Source organism: Drosophila rhopaloa, unplaced genomic scaffold (assembly GCF_018152115.1).
Source record: "Drosophila rhopaloa isolate 14029-0021.01 unplaced genomic scaffold, ASM1815211v1 contig_3, whole genome shotgun sequence".
NCBI lineage: Eukaryota > Metazoa > Arthropoda > Insecta > Diptera > Drosophilidae > Drosophila > Drosophila rhopaloa.
This window is the reverse complement of record NW_025335123.1, coordinates 10,100,036-10,119,802: the sequence shown is the minus strand read 5'-3', so window position 1 is coordinate 10,119,802 and position 19,767 is coordinate 10,100,036. Positions and strand designations below refer to the sequence as shown.

Sequence of the window (19,767 nt, the reverse complement as noted above, 5' to 3'; positions counted from 1 at the left end):
AAATATACCAAAATAATAAATTTGCGGTCACTCTAACGTATCGTTATCAATTCAAATTAATTCGTTTTTTAACATTTTCAAATTATCTATAAGTTTTAATAAAAGAAAATAAATCCGTTTTTAATGGAAGTTTATTTTTTGGTATTTTATATCCAATTTTCATACATTTGACAGTGGTCTAGTAAGCAGAAATCGTATTTCCTTGGAAAAATTCAAAGAATGAATAATAAGTTAAATGTAAATCTATTTTATTTGGTTTTATTGTCATTTAAAAAGCATTAAAACTTACTTTTAAGTTCCAGTAAATTTTCGTTTTTAATTGTGAATTGATTTGAACTTATCTTAAAAATTGTGGAAAACTCTAAAACACAAAAAAACTTTAGTTAGGATCTTATAACTTTTTTTTAATAGTTCCGTTATGAAAAATTAAATCTTGTTATTCTTAGAATTTATAGTCGAAAACTAACTTTTATAATTTGTATCAATTTTTCTGATATTTAAACTCATTAAAATTGTAAAAGATTGAATAAAGCTTAAAAATGATCAACATTTTGACGAGGTATTCCACTTTTAAGTCCGTAAAGCGCCCTGAAAATAATGCCATTTTGAGTAAATAGAACAACGCGTACATTTTCGTCACTTGAATATTTATTGTACTTCATTTAAATCATTTGTATTTGAATTTTTTTACATACTTTTATGGTTTTTAATTTCATCAGCATAATTCAATAATATATATTTTTTGTATAGTATAATAATTTTATAACACGTTTTTCTGCACTGTGCAAATAATTTTCCCATCAACATCTATTCAATTTGCGAATTTCCTTTTAGTTATTTGCGTGATGGAGTGTTGATATTCAATTTTCCTTGAATTTTTGGTACAGTCTACATTAAATTGTTTTACATTTGATTTTTTTACCGACTAACATTTTTGTTGTATATTCTTTTTTTTTGGTTTTCTCAAAATAATTCATGTTTTTAACACTTTTGTAATAGTATAAGCTGTATACACTTATAGTAAATGACTTGAATACATAATAACAAACGCCTCGGTTACACTCTTCACAACTGTATTCATGACCCAGAATTTACATGGCGTTACTAAAAGCTCTGGAATCTTATGTATTAAGCATATTGTTTTGCGCATTCCTGTTCTCTAATCAGTGATATGAGCACTAATTATCCAGAAATTAAAGTAAATATTTGTAGGGCAAATGCCACCCACCTGTCGCGTGAAGTAGTACGTACTTATGTAATTTATTAAACGTTAGTTATCGAATTATTTGTTTATTATCAAAATGGCGCTGTGGCGGCTCAATCATTCCATCGGACCCTTTATGTATAGTTCTATGTTTACCCGGTACTCAAAGAAGCAAATATTATTCAACTAAATACACATTCAATGTTCTTGGTTTAGAATTCCAGTCACTGTCGGCTAAAATTATGTTATTAACCATTCCAAGACGCAATTAAAACAAAAATCGCCCTAAGTTTTAGAAAATCATCATTAAACCCAGTTCACTTTGCAAACCAGAAATATTTTTTACATTTTTGAACAATATTTTGAATCTTAAAAATATATTCCTGGAAATTAGGAGCATTTAAATTCAATACTCTAATTTAATTTATATAAAAAAAGAAGTGGTTTTCGAAACTAACAATTCTATTATAAACAAATTTTTCATGGCACAAATTTTGTAACTTCCTAAAATTATTTTAGATTTAAATGAATATAAAAAAAAATATATATGTTTTAAATTATTAACATTTCTGCAAAGGTACTAAAAAGGAATTAAAGTCTCAATTTTAGAAATTACAAACTTATTATGAATGACAAAATTCTAATCACTAGGACAATTTTTTCAATGTGCGAGATAGGTGAGAAAATTTGTAAATGCACATCAAACGTTCATAAATTTTAGCCATCGAATTTTTAAGCCACATATTAACTCGGATAGTTTATAATTGTCTAAGTTTCAACACATAAAATCAGGTAACAATTAAATACGATCTAATAATAGCTAAACCATTTGTGATATAATTAAATCAGTAACTTATTGGATTTGTAGTTGTTTGAGTACCGGTAAAAGTAAAGTCGACAGCCGCGCTTTGTTTTATTTATTCAAGATTTCTGTTTCGGCAAGGATCCCATAAATATGTATGGGAACACTTAGTATAAGCAAGTAAAAGATATTTACCATTGACTACTCAAAACATTCGGAACTTTTTTCTTGCGATTTGCGTTAAAGTAATTCATATCTTGCCTGCATTTAAATTTTGTTGTAAACTCTTAATAAACTATTTTTTTTTGGCATATTTGACTTACAACAACGGTAATACAAAAAAGTAAATGTACATAAAAAACAACAACAATACAATTTTCCTCCGCATTTACTACAACTTCTTTGGTGTTGTTCTAAAAGCTGCTATTATATTTTGACAACAATTTGGAACTATTGCTGCTGCTGATTTATTTTATTTTTTTATATATTTTTTTTTAACTTTTTAATTGCTCGGCTCGCATTAAGCAAAGTTAACGGTGGTTTCATGTACATATTTTGTACGCACGCCCTACACTCGGCATATCGTCCCTATTTCTCTATATGTACCCCTCGTTTCGTAATATCTATGCAACATTTACTTGGATTCGCTTAGGTTTTCGGCATTTAAATCTCTTCTTTGGTACATTGGGTACATATCGTTTTACAGTTTTGTTTTGCTTGTTAATTGAAGTAGTTGAAAAATGTTTTTTTTTTGTTTTTTGTTAGAAAGCACAAAGAGAATTCAGATATCCCATATAAAGATTGTTTACCAGCAAAACGGGTTTGACAGTAAGTAGCTAATTCATATGCACAATGAAAATAGAAATATACTTAGATTGTAATAGTTCTTCGATAAGTTATATCTTCTTTCGATTCATATAAAGGTATTAGTCGCGAACAACCAGGATTTCATCTTAATTTGATTTTCTAATCATTTTTTTGTAAGGTTAACACGTTCGAATGAAACAGTATGCAATTTGATCATAAAGATGCGGGCCATCACGATTCACTCCCATCGATGTTGGCTTTAAGTTGTTAGTGTTATACAGCATAGCTCGATTTCTGCGATTGTTTGGGCGGACAGCTAAATACATTTCTAATCAAATAGAGAAAATTACTAAGTAGTCGTAGGACAGTTTACATATAATTTAAAACGCACAAGTTATTGGCGCAAGTCAGTTTTGTTTTAAATAACATAGGGGTTCTTTTGAGGATTTATTAAGGAAAATCTAGACTTGGGGATTTCTCTTTAACATTTGAGATTTCCAACTGTGTTTCATTTGCACTGCACATATATTTGGGGCTCGTGAATTCTGGCATGTACGCGTGAAATGAAACGGCTTTTCATTATTGAAGCAAAAAATAAACAAAAGCAAATTAGCTAGCGATGAAAAAACCTACTTGCGCAGCAACTTGTGCATATAATTACCCAAGGGACTTTGTGGTAAAATTTATAGTGGGTGACTCGGCCGCATGGGAAACATATATGGGCCAATTCACATCCGGGCTAACACTTTGTACTAGTATTTGAATATGTCAGGGGTTTTCGAGTTGGCAAAGGGCAATAAGTGCTTAAACAGATCACCATCACAATTTTAAATAGTATAGGTTTGTATTGTCCTCATTACCGACCGCCAATCGCAGGTATTTTTAGCTCAAGGAACCTTGAAAATAACTTGGGTATTCAAAACAAGAATTCGCCCTTTACTAGCTCCTCTCAATTCCCTTAGGATTGATTTTCACAATTTTGTTGGGATAACCATGCCTATTCTTGGGAAGAATAAGTCACTGCTATCGCTGACATTTTGTGCAAAATTAATATTTGTCCTAACTTTATTACACACTTTTGGGTCTATTATTCTCAATCTTGGCTATAACTTGCATTTTACTGTCTAGACTTTGAAAATGTCTATATAGCTTTGAGTAAACTATAGAAAATGGGTTTTCATGCGCAGAAAGATCATATACATTGTATACATTAAAGTATGTCTGCCGCCGAATCTAAGCTCCGTTTATTTTTCGTTTTACAACTGATCAGAAGGCGGTATTTGACTGGAGTTTATTCAATTTTTAACACATTATTTTTCATTTCATTTAAATGATCTCTGCCACTGTCGCTATTTGTTTTGTAATTCTAGTTAGCCACATCAGCCACTTCGTTTTGTAAATAAGTATGTACGTCTGTAGATAAAGTATATATTTCATTTGTGTTTCATTCATAGACCGTTTTCTGTTAATTTATATTGAAATTTTCAGCAATAAACCCACTGTGCCTCGTTTGGTGGTTTTAAGAACATGAGAAGCATTTAACATTTACATATACACTCGATTATTGGAATACTTACATTTACATAATATGTTTGCATGTACGTATTATAATAGATACTCCGTAAAATAAACTTAGCTACCCAGGCCCTACTTCTTGTATGGCTTCCTTTTCAGCAACTTGTTGACCACCGTCTTGAACAGGTTTGGCTTTATTCATAAGTATCCCAGTGTGGCGTATGTCTTCACGAAGGTGCCGTCGTTGGTGCTGACGTTTCTGCGGAGGAGGAGAAGGGACATTTCTTAGCCAGGTAATAGAGCGATTATAGAAATAGCTTTATACGAACTCGTCTTCCCAGGGACACACCGCATTGTGATCAGCATCCAAGCTGCTGCTGCCGCCAGCCCTTTCGCGCGCCTCCTTATCCTTTTCGTCCTGCGAGCTAAGTTTCTTGTTCTCCGAGTTTCGTTTCTTGCGCCGCTTGCGCGCATCTTCGTTGCTGGATGTGGGCGTTGCCGTGGCCGAGGTCGAGGTGACCACCGGTTCCCGGATGGGTGGTGGCTCACACGGCTCGCACGGCTCATCGTCCACCGTGTCCACGTCCAGTTCGGCCAGGGGCGCCATAGAGGGAGCCGGGGTGGGTGCTGGCGGTATGTAGCCAACGTCTATGCTGTCAAAGTCGTCGACCGCGTCCTTGGTATCGCCACCAAACTGCAGTCCCTCCTGGTACTCGTCGGTGGTGGGTGAAAGCTCGTCCAGGATCGGCGGTTCCATCTCGACGAACTTCTCCGTTTCGTCCGCCAACACGGGATCCTCGGTGGTGGTGGTGGTTGCTGTTGTCGGTGCTTGATCCTGGCCTGGATCGGCTGCGGACTCAGAAGATACGAGCGTAATTACTTCTAGCTCCAGGACTTTGATGGTGGGCGGACTTCCTGGTTCTGTATGGACACCATTGCCCTGCTCGATCAGCTCGATCTGGACCTCCTTGACCGTGGCCACTGTCGACTGGATTTGTGCTTGTGCTGACCCGGCGGAATCCAGGGCCTCTGTCGAACCGATCGCCGCCCGATCCTCGCACTCTCCAGGCGGCGGCGTGATCTTGGTTATGGGCGGCGGGGTCTGCGTGGGGGTGGGTACTACCAGGAGCGGCAACTCCGATGCCGAGGACCCGCCAAGTGACAACTTGTTGAGCTCCTCCTCCAGTTCCGCATCGACATCAGAGCCCGATGGCGGATCCTTGGCGATGGCACAGCCACTACCGTAGACGGCACTGCGAGCCTGCAGCGGAGCAGGGCTGCTGGTGACCACGGTGGGCGAGGATGTCGTCGTTGGAGTCCGTCCTAGCTGGAAATCCGGGGTACGGCTGCAAAGGCACACATTAGAGTTAGCATTTTAGGGTAGAATAAACCTGCTGACTTACCTAGGAGTAAATGAGACTGATGCCCGGCGCTGCTCCGGAAAGTTCGGAATCAGACGCTTTACGCTTGCTTCACCACTGTCCACGGTATTTTGATGGCGAATACCCAAATTCCGCTGCATTCGGTCATTTACGTCGCTGTTGTCCGAGGAAGTGCTGCGCATAAAATGTAATTACTTGCTGGCGGAACTTGCGGTGCTTCCGGTGCGCCCCTACCTATTCAACCGCTGTGGCTGCACGGCGGAACATGAGATCTTCGACGATCTTCCTGCGGCCGGAGTAGGTGTCGCCACCGCCACCACCGCTGCCGGCTCCGTGGCACTGTCCACCTCCCAGGGACACACCGATAACTTCACCTGCGTCGCCGGCGGCGGGACTGGATCGGCTGGCTCGTCCCACGGGCAGACGGCGCTGCTCGATGCCACCACCAGAGCTGTGGACGACGACGTGGACTCCGTGGTGTCGAGGGCGGTGGTCTTCGTCTTCGGCGTTTCTCTGCGGGGCAATATACATACGGACATTATGGCAGTTTCTGTATTCTATATTCATCTTTACACTTAGACGGTGGTTAAAAGGAATGCTGGTGTTCAACACGTAGACTTACATATATGCATATGTACAATTGGTAACAGATAAAGGGTAAGAGGCGCATGGGAGAAGCATCCGTAACCTTTTTTTTTTGACGAAATAGTACAGAACACACAAAATAACAACAGCAAACATTCGAGCATAGAAACGATTGAAACTATATTCGGAGACAGTTGATAAAGCCAAGAAAAGAGGCGAGGCATACAGGATCGCAGCAGTGACAGTGGTGAGATACAGAATCCGAGGGTAACTAGGAACTCTCTCGACAGATGACAGGAAACAACAGGTGGGAATGGCAAAGTCGAGGGCCCGACTTTCAGATACCCGGTACTCGACTTGTAACTCAAAAGCTAATAGCTAATATACTGCTAAAGTTTGCTGAATGTCAGTAGTAATTGCCACTGAAATCCCTCGAAATTCTTAATCCTATTTAAATAACATTTGGTCGACATTTCAGATTTAAAATATATATTAATAAATCATTACAAGTAAATAAAACATTGTGGAGTCTCATTTTTAGAGTCGGACGAGCTATTGATCTACATTTAAACGATTATTCTTTAATTTATTTATTAAAGCGAAACATACATACAAAAGTAGAACTAGTCTTCCTGTCAATGTGCCCGGAGTATCGGTTATAACAAAGGTTTTTGCGGTGAAGTTACACAACAAGTAAGTTTACACAAGAATTTCATGTCGCCCATTCCCCCATCAATTGGACATTCTGGCTTTTTAATATCATTTTTCAAAAGCTCGATTTAATACATTTTGTTGCTTACATTGAAGCCTGTTTTACTAAGGATATAGAACATTGAACTATTTACTTTAATATCAAAATCAGCATCTTTGTTAAAACCATTTGTTTTTTAAATTGGGAGGAAGAGGCGACAAGAAGGAAGAAACAGAAGGCAAAAGAAGGCAAATATTGGAAAGGGTGGGGCCAGGGCACAGATCGAACGACAAACAAAAATGGAAAGAAAACACTAGCATTACGTTTTAGGATTGGAAAGATTGTATTTGGTACAGGTGGTAAGCGTTTCGCAAAACCAATCAATAAACATGTCTTACGGAAGTGCCTGCAAACTACTTTCGCGATTCCCGTAGGCCGCATAGATCCCAACATCCATGACCGCCATGTGGCGCTGGGGCATATCGCCTCGATAAATTGAATCGCTACTGCAGTGCGTGTGTGACGTATGACATATATGATATAATCAATTGTTAGAGTATCAATTGTTCAACTGGGTTTCAAGTTGTTTTCGCTTCAATGTCTCGTGCGCATTGTGAAAGAGTTAATTTGTATATACGATATGTTGAATGTAAACGAAAACGTTTGTTACCGAAAATAAAAACGATGTTATAGCTTGGCTCTTTCACTTTGAATATTCAGGCAAATCAAACATTGCGAAAAATCAGAAAAAAATTAGCTCGCTCCAAAATATCAAATCATTTTAAACACCTCCTACTGCGCGAGGATCTGAACTTACCTGAAGGGAATTTCGCTGAGATTACTCTGGGAATGAGAGTGCGGTACCTTGGAGCCGGCATCCTTGTTCACCCCGATGACGGCCAGCTCGTGGGCGGAGCCTGTGAGACTACGATCGCTGCCACGGCGCCGGGACAGGTTGCCGGGCGGTGGTGCCTGCATCATGGAGCAGCTGCCACTGGAAGTGCCGCTGGCTCCTTTGGCCGCATCCCCCAGATTCGGCTGGCTGCTCAGGGCGGCTGTCATTTTCTTCTTGGCTCCGCTAACGCCGCCAAAGTTAAAAAACCGCTTCTTGTACGACGGCTGGATGCCCGTGTCCAGCAGGCGCTTATAGTGCTCGGATCGGATGAATCGTGGGTAGCAGTCCTTCTTCAGCAGCAGCATGTATATGTGCTCCGAGGCCGAGTCAAAGGTGAATCGCGATGGATTTTTCAGGCCGCGCAGCACGCTTTCCATTGTCTTGCCGTCAATGTTTATCTCGCAGGGTGCTCCCGGCTTCAAAAACTCCCTGCAATATATATAAACATATAGATGGGATAAGGAAAAAATGGGAGATGATACGCACTCGTAGATTTCGTTGACCTTTCGCGCCACTTGCGAGTGAGCGGATCGGCGCAAGCGATTGACCGCTATCCAGAAGCGGATGTTCTCGTGCGAGTACTCCTTCTCCAGGAAGCCCGTGAACTCCTGCAGGCCCGTGGGATCGGAGACGAGCTCCTCAATGGAAATGGCCCAGCGCTTCACACGCTTCTCTGTGGGAATGTCGACAAAGGTGTTGTTCAGCTGCCAGAATGTAATATCCTCGGTGACCCACGGATTGGAGGGCAATGCCGGCTGCAGAAAGAAGTCGTATTCGGTGAAGGTCTCCGAATAGCAAACGAGCGACTCGCAGGCCTGCGACATCTTCATACGCGTCCGATTGAGCGACTTGCTTAAATAGTCAACGTCGCGCTGCATGTCTTCGACAGTCTTTTTTTTATTGGGCTTGAGGCCCTGACGATCGCGCGAAGGCACTGGACAGGGCTCCAACGGAGTGAACTGGCCAGGCGGTGGACGGTGAACTCTCCAGTAAGCTCTCTCCTGCGAGTCTCCCACGATCTTGTCCCCCTTCTTGCGCTCCTTGGCCAGTCGCACCTGCTCCTCGGCCTGCATCGAGATGAAGTCCCACTTGCCCTTCAGGTTCTTGTGCAGCGAGGCCAGGGCCTCGGCCTCGTAGTCCTCCAGTGCATGGCGCTGCTTGTTGCGCAGCGATCGCTTGGCCAAATAGATGGCGTACTCCACATTGTCGGGCGCCTTGTGCTGCCAGGGCCAATAGTAGGGCGTTTGGAACCGATACAGCGACGAATCATCCTTCACGGTCAGCGTTTTTGAGTCGTTGACCGGAAAAAAGTAGCCGTGCAGACACAGCTGATTAGCAATGTTTAGGGCCTCCGACTCCTCGATTTGCAAGCGGTCCATTAGCCATTCAATTAAATCGTATCCTAAACACCAGGTATAATGGTTATAGACAATAAGTAACCCATTAATCTTATACATGTGATATGTTTAAAATAAAATCATTTACAATATTCCTATTATGTTGATGTGTAAGAGACTGTGAGACAATATTGTAAACGAACTACTTTTTTTGTGCTGGTGCAAGACGTATTTGGAGAAATAAATTAATAAAAATAACAAAATAAATTACACTGAGAAAAACTTTTTATCTTGTTATTTGAATTAAAAACAAGAAAGGAAAGCTAACTTCGGGCGGAGCCGAAGTTGATATACCCTTGCAGAATATTCTATAAATTATATTCTCCAAAATTATTCATATGATGCATTCTTAATACTTAAAAAAAGTCCCAACTTCCTAACTTTAAAAACAACAAAGTTATGTAATTTCCAATCGTTCAGTTATATGGCAGCTATAAGATATAGTCGGCCGATCCTTATGAAATTTGGTAGGTCGGATTGATTAACCAAATATAAAATCCATAGAAGATCCCAGCCTCCTAACTTTACAAACACCAATGTTATGGCATTTCCGATCAATCAGTTATATGGCAGCTATAGGATATAGTCGTCCGATCCTTATGAAATTTGGCAGGTCGGATTTTTTAGCCAAAAATAAAACCCATAGAAAATCCCAACTTCCTAACTTTAAAAACACCAAAGATATGGCATTTCCGATCGTTCAGTTATATGGCAGCTATATGATATAGTGGCCCGATCCGGCTCGTTCCGACTTATATACTACCTGCAATAGAAAGACAACTTTTGGGAAAGTTTCAAGCAGATAGCTTTAAAACTGAGGGACTAGTTTGCGTAGAAACGGACGGACAGACGGACAGACGGACGGACAGACGGACGGACAGACGGACAGACGGACATGGCTAGATCGACTCTCCTGGTGATGCTGATCAAGAATATATATACTTTATAGGGTCGGAAATGTCTCCTTCACTGCGTTGCAAACTTTTGACTGAAATTATAATACCCTCTGCAAGGGTATAAATATAGGTCGCGATTTTTCAGCTCAATAAGGTTAAACCCACAGCGTAAACAATGTGCATTAACCGACCTGGAGGTTTCAAAAAAAACTAAATAGTAGACAACGTACCCATAAACGCGTATGGTATGGATGTGAGGAACATTTTCTGCTGCCGCACGGGCACGCCATGTTCCTGATCCTGCATCTCGCGCACCAGCATTTCCATCTGGGAATAAACAAATACGTTATGTAGCTGAAACAGAGCACTGGGGATCATCACAGAGGACGCACCTTGTCGAATGCCATGGGTCGCGATAGCTTCTCGATGGCCTGCTGCGGGTTGCCACTGCCGCCACTGGAACCGATGAGTCCGCCGCCAGAGCCAGTGCCGGATATGGAGCCGTGATGGTGGGTTTGTGGCGCTGTGCTCGCTGCAGTGGCCGTCGGATGCGGTTGCTGGAGCTGTGGTGGTGGGGCATGCGGGTGCGGATGCTGGTGGTGGTGCTGCGGATGGTGGTGACCCACCGAGCTGCCGCTGAAGGCAGTGGCTGCCTGGGTGGTGGCCGATATGGCCGTGGCGGTGGAGGCCAGGGCGGGACTGTTGCCGCTGTTGGCATTCCCGCTGCTGCTGCTGGTGGCCGTGGCAACTGTGGCATTGTTGTTGCCTCCGGCGGAGGGAGACAATTGTTGCATGGCCTGGAGCACGGCATGCGGCTGAAGACTCAGACTAGTTGGCTTGCTGGGCAGCAGCGACGACGATGACGACGCCTGCGGTGCCGGTGGCTGCGGGCTGGGCGTGATGGCCCCCGGTGCAGTGGGTGCGGATACGACCACGGGCACGAGGGCAGCCGACTGATTCCGGAGCACCAGCTGCCTATCCCTGTCCGGCGGCACTCCGCCGGGTGGTTCCATGACCGCTGTGCCCGCTGCTGCGGCGGCGGTTTCGCTGCCGTCTCTGGCCCGACGGCCTCTTTCTCCTCCTCCTGGTCCTTGGTGTTCCGCTGGGAGAGGTTTTTTGGTGTGGGTGTCCTATATATATCAGAGTTGCGTTGCCCAAGAGATGGCTTTCATTTACGCGATCTTCCGTGGCTGTCAATATCGGTTCGCTTCATGATCTTTAACGCGCATTATAACCACTAAATGAATTATTTGTTGAAAATGTCCTATATCTAATTCTGTACGTTGTTCTCGGTTGCACTTATCCGAATTCCATCATGTCCTTGTGTATGGAAATATTAGCTGAAAGCATTTTCAAGTTCAAATTAAAATGCAAAAGAGTTTGAATGAACAAATATATTGGCAAAGTTGTGCACATAAGCACATTTCATTATTTTTTTAAGAAGAAACGCATGGCTGGCAGCAAAATTCAATTTTATTAACATTGACAAAGTTGTATTTTAAATGAAATTTGTTTTTATTGACATTACTTTTTCAATCAAAACAAAATTATTTACGTTAGAAAACTGTTTTCATTGAACCTACTGTAAAACTGTAATTTCATTATGCATTTCCAGTGAAAATGTCCCCACAGGTGGAAAGTTTTCCATAAACTAAACGCATCTCTTTAAGCACCTTCAACCGTGGCCTTGTTTACTCCTTAAATAAACTTGTGTATTGGTTAACACACCATCGCAGCCAACTTACAATGTTTCATGATTCGGTCGGGTTGGCTTCCCTCTTCCTTCCGTTAAAAGCGACGCCCCCAACGACGCCGCTGAAGCCCTTCTTGAGTGCCCTCTGCTCGGCCAGCTTCCTTTAGCAACCACGGCAAGATGGTGAATTGATCTTTGCATTAATTGGGGCTCCTTTTACTTCCATCCATACATAGCACGCTTTCATGGCCTCCAAGTGTCGGGTTCTCAGCGTCAGGTTTTTAAAGGTCGTGGTGCCGGCTGCCGGTGGAGACCTTCAAAAAGGCTAATTACAAAAATTCATCAATTTCAATGCACTTTCGTTTCTTACACATCTAGTTTTTAGTCATAGGAACACTATTTAGTTTTAAGTGCAAATTCATTTTACTTCAGACTACCTAAAAACAAAAAGTAGCTTATTTTTAAGTTACATCCTTGCAAAGAGTATTATAATTTAATAAGATAAAGTATATATGTATATATATATTTTTATACGCTTAAACAGAAGAGTCTTTGTCTGACTGTTTCTATACCGATTGGCCAACTCAGTTTTAAAGAAACAATTCTAATACATATTATAGCGCAATTAGTTTTTAATGTTCTTCACTTGCACTATTGCTAACAACAATTTTATTTACAACTTTGGGAGAATATGTTAAATATCGGACGACTATATCCTGTAGGCTGCAAGGGTATCTAAGCACAGACTTTCATAGAGCTAACTTCCTTTTTCGTTATTTGTTGATGCGTGCCCGCCGCGAACTTGTGTAACCATTTTGTCATTAACACACGCACTTTGCCCTATCGACCTCTTTCCGTTCCAGTCAAGAATAAGTCGAATCGCTTGCGTGCGACTCCGATGTGCCAGCTTTACTGGGCCCGGGCGTCCTTTAATGATAGCAGTTAAAAATAACAAAGACTGGCTGAAATTGGCAGAAATAAGGGCTTTGACACCAATAAGACACTATAAATTTGCAATGAACAACGCCCCTAAGAACTAGGTAATAGTGGGGAGGATATTGGGTTATTGGTTATTATATACCACTTTGAAATAGTATTTTAAAAGCCTTCCCAGCACAAATAACCTCCTCCACATTAAAGCCAATTTGAATACCGCAGGGGAAATCCAATCAATAGTGCACTCTTTCCGCGCGTTTTCGCATCGATTCATTAAATTGTCAATCAAGCGGACATGCAAAGCATTAGAAGGCACACAACGCAAAGAGTTTCTTCCTCTAAAAAATTAAAAAGGATTTAATTAAATTATGTAAGATGTTCGCTGTGCGTACTTAGCGAACGCAAACCACTCAACGGACAGGACTAAATGGCGGGCTGGACTAAGTGCGCATTAGAGTGGTCCAAAAAAAAAAAGAAAAAATTTCTCAAGGGGTACATTTTGGTAGGCAACAAACTTATTCAAAGACCAACCAATTTTATTTTAAGATTTAAATGCGAATTACTCATACGACACGTAGCCACTCAGAGTTTCATACGAATTAAATTTTGTCGCCATTCTAATCTGATCTCGTTGAAATAAGAGTCAACAACAGAGATCAAGAAATATATTTTGTTTTCTTTTAAATTATATAAACCTACGCCACCTCAATTAAAATTTTTTTTAATCAGGGGCAACAGTACGTATGAGTAATATATTTTAAATCCCAATAAATGCCCTCTGGGATGTCTTGAATGCCCCAATTAATACCCATTTCTAGATATTTAGACTATAATTATGGCATTTAAAGGGTTTTTTGAATAACCAGTACCAGAGTATAAATCTAAAGAGGTAAAGATGAATTACGCTCAAAGCTTGCCTAACTATATTTAATTTATTTGGCCAGATTTGCTGTTCTAATTTTGATAGCAAGGGCTGATTTTGTTGGGCTTTGTTCGTGCTGGTCCCGATATATGTTCGCCACCTCACACAACCGCGGAACGTCCTCTAAGGCCCGTCACCCGTTTTACTCTCTTTTTAAATGTGACTTTTGTCATGCATTTGTCCCAGGCGGCTGCCCTTGTCGTTGTCGTCGTTACTGGGCCGGAAGTTGGTTTCAAACTGTTGGCAAATGAGTTTCCGTTTGCGAGGGAGGTTTCCTGCCTTCGTTATTGTTGTTGTTGACTCTTTGGCCGCCCTTAGGTTTTTTTTTCCCCCTTTTTTTGTTCATCGGCTGTTACATACTCGCACAGTTACAAGAAGTTTATTAATTTGCTGCACATCGGTTTTGTCCACATTTTATTATTATATGAGTTTTCTATACTTCTCAGTTCCTACTTTGTTTTATTTGTTAATGAAGTTCTCAACTACCACCACCTCCCCCCCATATTGCTTTGTCTAAAATCTGACCTTTATAATTCAGCAATGAGACTTTTATTCAAGTGGTTGCCACAGATGATAAATTGCCAGAAACAATAAACAAATATTCGTTTCGTTTGTCTGCCTACACCTGTGGACCTCTTAATAACTGACTAAACAAATAAACAAAGACTTAATGAGCTGGACGTTTTGCATAGCAAATATTGGGCCTACACACGGGAGCAGAAAGATAGCTCACCAAGGACCATCCAAAGTTATAGGCTTTCAAAAAAGAGCTATGATAACACAGGAACAAAAATCGAACTTTTAGAAATTTCCTCGAAACATTTTTACTTTCCCTGATGTTTGGATGATCCTGAGAAAAAGTCACATTCATAATTATGAGACATCCAAATATATTTTCCAGGTGTTACAGCCCTATGTCCTGATAAGTATAAGTACCTATGTACATGCATCTTAACCAACTTGAGAAACGGGTAAACAAGGTATGTCGGAATTAACAATGCGAAAGTACCATATTCTTGTAGTCTGGGGCACACACAGGCATGAGATGCAAATCGACTCGGAAGAAGCATTTAGTCGGCTTTAGCAGTGAAGCCTAGAATACCGAATACCGAATACTGAGAACTGGAGATGCCTATGGCCATGGTTTGTGGTAGGAGCTTATCTTTGCATTGATATTGATTACCATCCCGTGCAGTGCAGTGCGCACGGCGTAGTTGATGCGATTACAGCTGGCTGCTGTGCTCTTGAGTTGCCATAAGCAGGGGGCTTTGTTAAAGGATTACTTTAAGATGCCCCATTGTTTACGTTCTTTTGAGGATTTAATCTGCCCACACATAACTTTGGTCAAGGCCACCGAAACACTGACGCCATCGCAACGCCCACCTTGTTCTCCCCAGTGCATCAGTGCACCAAAACTAAGCAAGAACGTTTTCCTAATAACCGATTGAGTGCAGCTCCCAAGATTAGCATCTTTAATTAGGCTATTTATTCGTTAATCTCTGAACTACCAAGATAACAATAGAGCTCGATATAGACCAGATACTGGCAGGTAAAATTGATGTTACGTATACGTATTATGTCATTTAAATATTAATTAGATTAACAAGTGCTATTTTGATAACCAAATTCTGTCCGTATTAAATAGATATGCCCCCTTATCTGGTACCAAAAATGTAACCACATCGCATCAATTTGTTTATTGTGTACTGCAAACTGTGTTTTATACTATAAAGGAAATATCACAAAATTGTATTGTATTCTAATAAGAACAACATAAAGAAATATCTACAAAATCTTAAATATGAAAGTTTTGTTTGTGTGATTTCGGTGTTTATTCTAACCGACATAAAGTATGGCAACTAAATGCTTGCAAAATGAAAAAAAGGGGTAACACAATTTTAACTTCTGAGGCGACATTTTGCCACCTTTTTCTTAAGTAATGTCCACAAATTTTCGATAGGATTGAGATCCGGATAAAACCTTTTCTACAGTTATAAGGTGTTATAAGGTGTAAGAAGCGGCACAGATGGTATTTGTGCTTTGGATCATTGTCCTGGTACAGCTTGTATTTGACAGCAAAAACTGTTTTCCGGATCAATGAAGCCAAAATGTTGGGCACTTCTGGTCAATTCATTTTGTAAAATGTTTATATAGAACTCTTTCTTGTCACATATATCGGGTCTCATGGCATACGGTATTATGAGAGTGTGTTCGAATATCACTCTCCAATTTTCGAAGGCTTGTTTGCTTCAATTGTTTTTAACAATTTTCACAATCTCGTCGAGAAAGCTTTTCGGGTCTGCCATTTGAGCTATGTAATTCCAGCCTGTTTTCTTTTTTCGCGCCGTTTATAATGTCATAAACGGTTCTTAGTTTAATATTTAACATTTTGAGCCCACTCTTTGCAAAGAATTTATTGACATTTAATTGTTTTCTTCACTTTTTTTACGTTTTGTGTGGCATTTCGCCTTTTTTTCATACAAAAATTTTAACAATTAACCGCCATTTTTACATATTTTTATACCCTTGCAGAAGGTATTATAATTTCAGTCAAAAGTTTGCAACGCAGTGAAGGAGACATTTCCGACACCATAAATTATATATAATCTTGATCAGCATCACCAGGAGAGTCGATCTAGCCATGTCTGTCTGTCCGTTTCTACCCAAACTAGTCCCTCAGTTTTAAAGTTATCTGCTTGAAACATTTCCAAAAGATGTCTTTCTATTACAGGTAGTATATAAGTCGGAACGAGCCGGATCGGGCGACTATATCATATAGCTCCCATAGGAACAATCGAAAAAAAGTATTCCAAAAAATTATAACTTTTTTGTTTTAAATTATTACTTTTTGTTCTTTGGGATTGGTAATATTTAAATATTATGGAGTTATGGTTTTAATTAAATTAAAATCGGACAACAATATCATATAGCTGCCATAGAAACGATGGCAAAATGCAGCGCAAAATCGACATATGTAGCTTCATTGTTTTTTGTAATATAGGCATAGAAATCGAAATATAGTAGATTTGTAACAACTGCAAGGGTATATAAACTTCGTCTTGCCGAAGTTTGATTCCTTTCTTGTTTATATTAAAGACGTATCGGTGCTACAATTTCCATTATGCAAAAAAATTAGTTGACTTAAATTAGTTGTAGGAACACATATATATGTATATTGTATCATAATAAATTTCAATGCTGATGTTTACCTTACGTGGTATACAAAATTCTTTAAATTAGCAACATATTAGTCATTTAAAAGTGAGACAATGTTATGGAGCAAGTTTATAAACAACGGATTCAATCAGAATTCTACTTGTCATATAATATGGGCGGCAGGGCACTAGTTAATTGAACACGGCTGTCTATACATGAACGTTGTGGCGATCGCTCCGCCGCCTTCCATCATGATCCGGCTGAGTAATTACGCCGTAAATGCGAAAATAACAGTGTGCAGTGTACACTTGGGCATCAACACTTCCAAGTTTGTATTTGGTATGTACTTGCCGCCCGGAGCAAATTTGTTTGTACTCTTTCAGCTTAGATATCGTTAGATAGGAATGAGCAATCAAATAGATTTGGTCTATATAGTTGAAAGGATAGTTAAGTGGTTCATAAGCATCATTTTCAATCGCTATAAAAGAAAAGCTAATTTACCACAAAAATATTTATCCTTCAATATATTATTATGTTTTGGAATTGGTCTGGGGTCCAATCTAAACCAAAGAGCAGTTCGTAGATCGACTAGGCGTCTACATTTTTTTTACCAAGAGAGAGTAATTGGCTGTTTCCTATAACTTATGACTACGCACATCATGTACTCACACAACTCGGAATCTGTTGAAAAATATTTCACGTGCGTACAAAGAAGAAAAGATAAACAATAGCCGATGTGGATCAGAGTGAGGCATGGCTAAAAGAATCGATAAGGGAATAAAATCGCGAATATTGCTGGAAATCAAAAATCTCTATGGGTTAATGTTAAATTGTCCTCTCAAATATTTGGGTTATAAAGAAATTTAATTTAGAATAAATTGACCTTATAAAGGGGATTACAAAAATAAAGAATCTAAACAATGTCCTCCGAACTAAACCTTTGATATCAGATGTCTCTTAAAATTCTTGACTGTATTTGATAACTTACGAAAGCCCAACCACCCTAACTAGACTCCACTTTAGATCAAGTTAATAAACACACCAAACTAAAAAGGGTTTTTAAAACTCTTCCGAGCTGAAACTGCGATAACAGTTGTCTTTTTAAAAACTTAACGGGGCTTGTTGGGTTTTAACTGACGTAGAAATACTTGTGTACCATTTACGAAGCTCTACTGTAGATCGAGTCAGCAAACATGCCGCCGCTCATTTTTACAGACTTTCTGGCCAACTAACACCACTGTCGAAGGGGAATACGAATACAAGCTAATAAACTAAAACGGTACAGTATCAGAGAAAGTGGGCCTACAGGAGGACGATGTGTGTGTGCAAGTGCGGGTGCCCATTTGCTGGTGTGTGTGTGGGCGAAGAGAGAGCTTCGATAGGCGCAAAAGATAGCACACACACACTTTGTGGAGGGGGCGTAATTGATGATGATTTTGCGAGGGTAAGCGTGTGTGTGCAACAACAATATCAACAACCAGCACAACAACAAAGGGAGAAAACTTAGCTCAAAACAGTTATTTGACATTGGAAGTTACAGTGGGCCTAAAGTTCCTTTTGATTTTTTGACTCTCACACCTTTTGAAATTCGATTTGCAGTAATATACAATAAACAAAATCACCATGTACACAAATTTCCGTATTTTTATACAACTGTATGTATACATAAGTATACCCAGTGGGCAATTAAATATTTACGTCCACCGAGCAGCTGGTTCGCAACTCTAACTCTCTTCTTCTTCTCCACACCATATTGTGTGTTAGTGTGCACACACAAACACACAGGAGCGTCTGGGTCAAATGAAAATGTATTATTTGGCACTTTTTGTATTTTCCGCAGAACCGATAGCACAACATATTTTCTTCATATTTTCACATTTTCACTGTCAATGTTAGCATAACTAACGGTGTTCGCACACAAACAAATACATTTTTTTTGCTACCTTATTGCGCTGCCTTTCCTTCGTTTTCGCCTTTCCTTTGCGTTTCTGTTCTTTGGCCTTCTTCTTCGGGGACTCTCGCGATTTTCTAAAAAAAATCGTTTCTACGTATTCCCGTTCGTTGCACAGCACTCTCACAGAAATTTATGGAAAAAATAGGAAAAACCTCACTGAAAAAAAAAGCAAATGCAAATGCATCCTTTTAAATGCACCACTACCACTCTATATCGGTTCGAGTTCGCAAATGAAGAGTTTCGAGGTATTCTAGCTTGTTATTCCGCCTCGCCAGTTATGTTTCCATGTTGCTCAATTCAATTCCCTGAACTCAAAAAACACCGTCGGTGCGAGCAATCGAGGCACGCACGACAAGGACGTCCGCCGCACACGATACTTTGAGCCAGTGTCCGCGTGTAGGAAAATGGAAAATGGATTTTCCTGCGCCAGCAGCAGAAGTTTAGTTTCCGAGCGGTGACGAGAGAGTGCCGACGAGAGAGTGGCGCCGAGAGAGAGAGAGAGCAAGTTTTCCCCAGCGCGCACTTGGTTGGAAAAGCTGCGGTCAGCCCTATGGCATGGCAGTCGGGAAAACCAGTGCCTGCGTTCCGCTGGAAAGCAAGGGAGCCCAAACTTTGCCACTGGAAGGGGAAAATTCCCGCCCTTCTCTATGGCGACTTCTGTACTCGCTGCTTTACTCTTGGCGAGTTATTACATATCCCTAGATTTGGTCGTTAGAAATTTAAATGGCGATAGCAGCAAAAAGAAAACGCTCCTTTTTATTGCATCTCAAAACTTTCTGTAATTGTATAGAGTGCAATACTCGTTATTAATTTCCGGCGATGAAATATAACGCGATAATCACGAATGTTGGTAACTGAAATAGTGGTTACACCCGAATAACTGTGTCTTATATTATTTTTGCTTATGTGAATCACATCTACAAATGAGCATT

At 40.3% G+C, this 19,767-nt stretch overlaps 1 protein-coding gene across 5 annotated transcripts; it reads right to left on the bottom strand.

Moving 5' to 3' along the window:
- Positions 1-686: 686 nt before the first annotated feature.
- LOC108049866 lies at positions 687-19,533 on the bottom strand. 5 transcript variants are annotated; one of them, XR_001769561.2, is made up of 12 exons: positions 18,825-19,533; positions 11,920-12,192; positions 10,567-11,514; positions 10,405-10,501; positions 8,368-9,283; positions 7,804-8,310; positions 7,385-7,492; positions 5,945-6,223; positions 5,732-5,884; positions 4,658-5,674; positions 4,391-4,587; positions 687-3,141 (listed from the first exon to the last, which is right to left on the bottom strand). XR_001769561.2 is itself a non-coding variant. In XM_017131238.2 (12 exons), the coding sequence occupies exons 4-12, from the start codon at positions 11,185-11,187 to the stop codon at positions 4,527-4,529; spliced, it is 3,759 nt and encodes a 1,252-aa protein (XP_016986727.1). In that variant the 5' UTR covers positions 11,188-11,514; positions 11,920-12,192; positions 18,825-18,991; positions 19,213-19,229; the 3' UTR covers positions 4,222-4,526. The 5 variants fall into 5 exon arrangements, 4 of the variants coding, with proteins under 4 accessions (XP_016986727.1, XP_016986725.1, XP_016986728.1 ...); XM_017131238.2 differs by lacking the exon at positions 687-3,141 and having other exon boundaries at positions 4,222-4,587; positions 18,825-18,991; positions 19,213-19,229; XM_017131236.2 differs by lacking the exon at positions 687-3,141 and having other exon boundaries at positions 4,222-4,587.
- Positions 19,534-19,767: the final 234 nt, after the last annotated feature.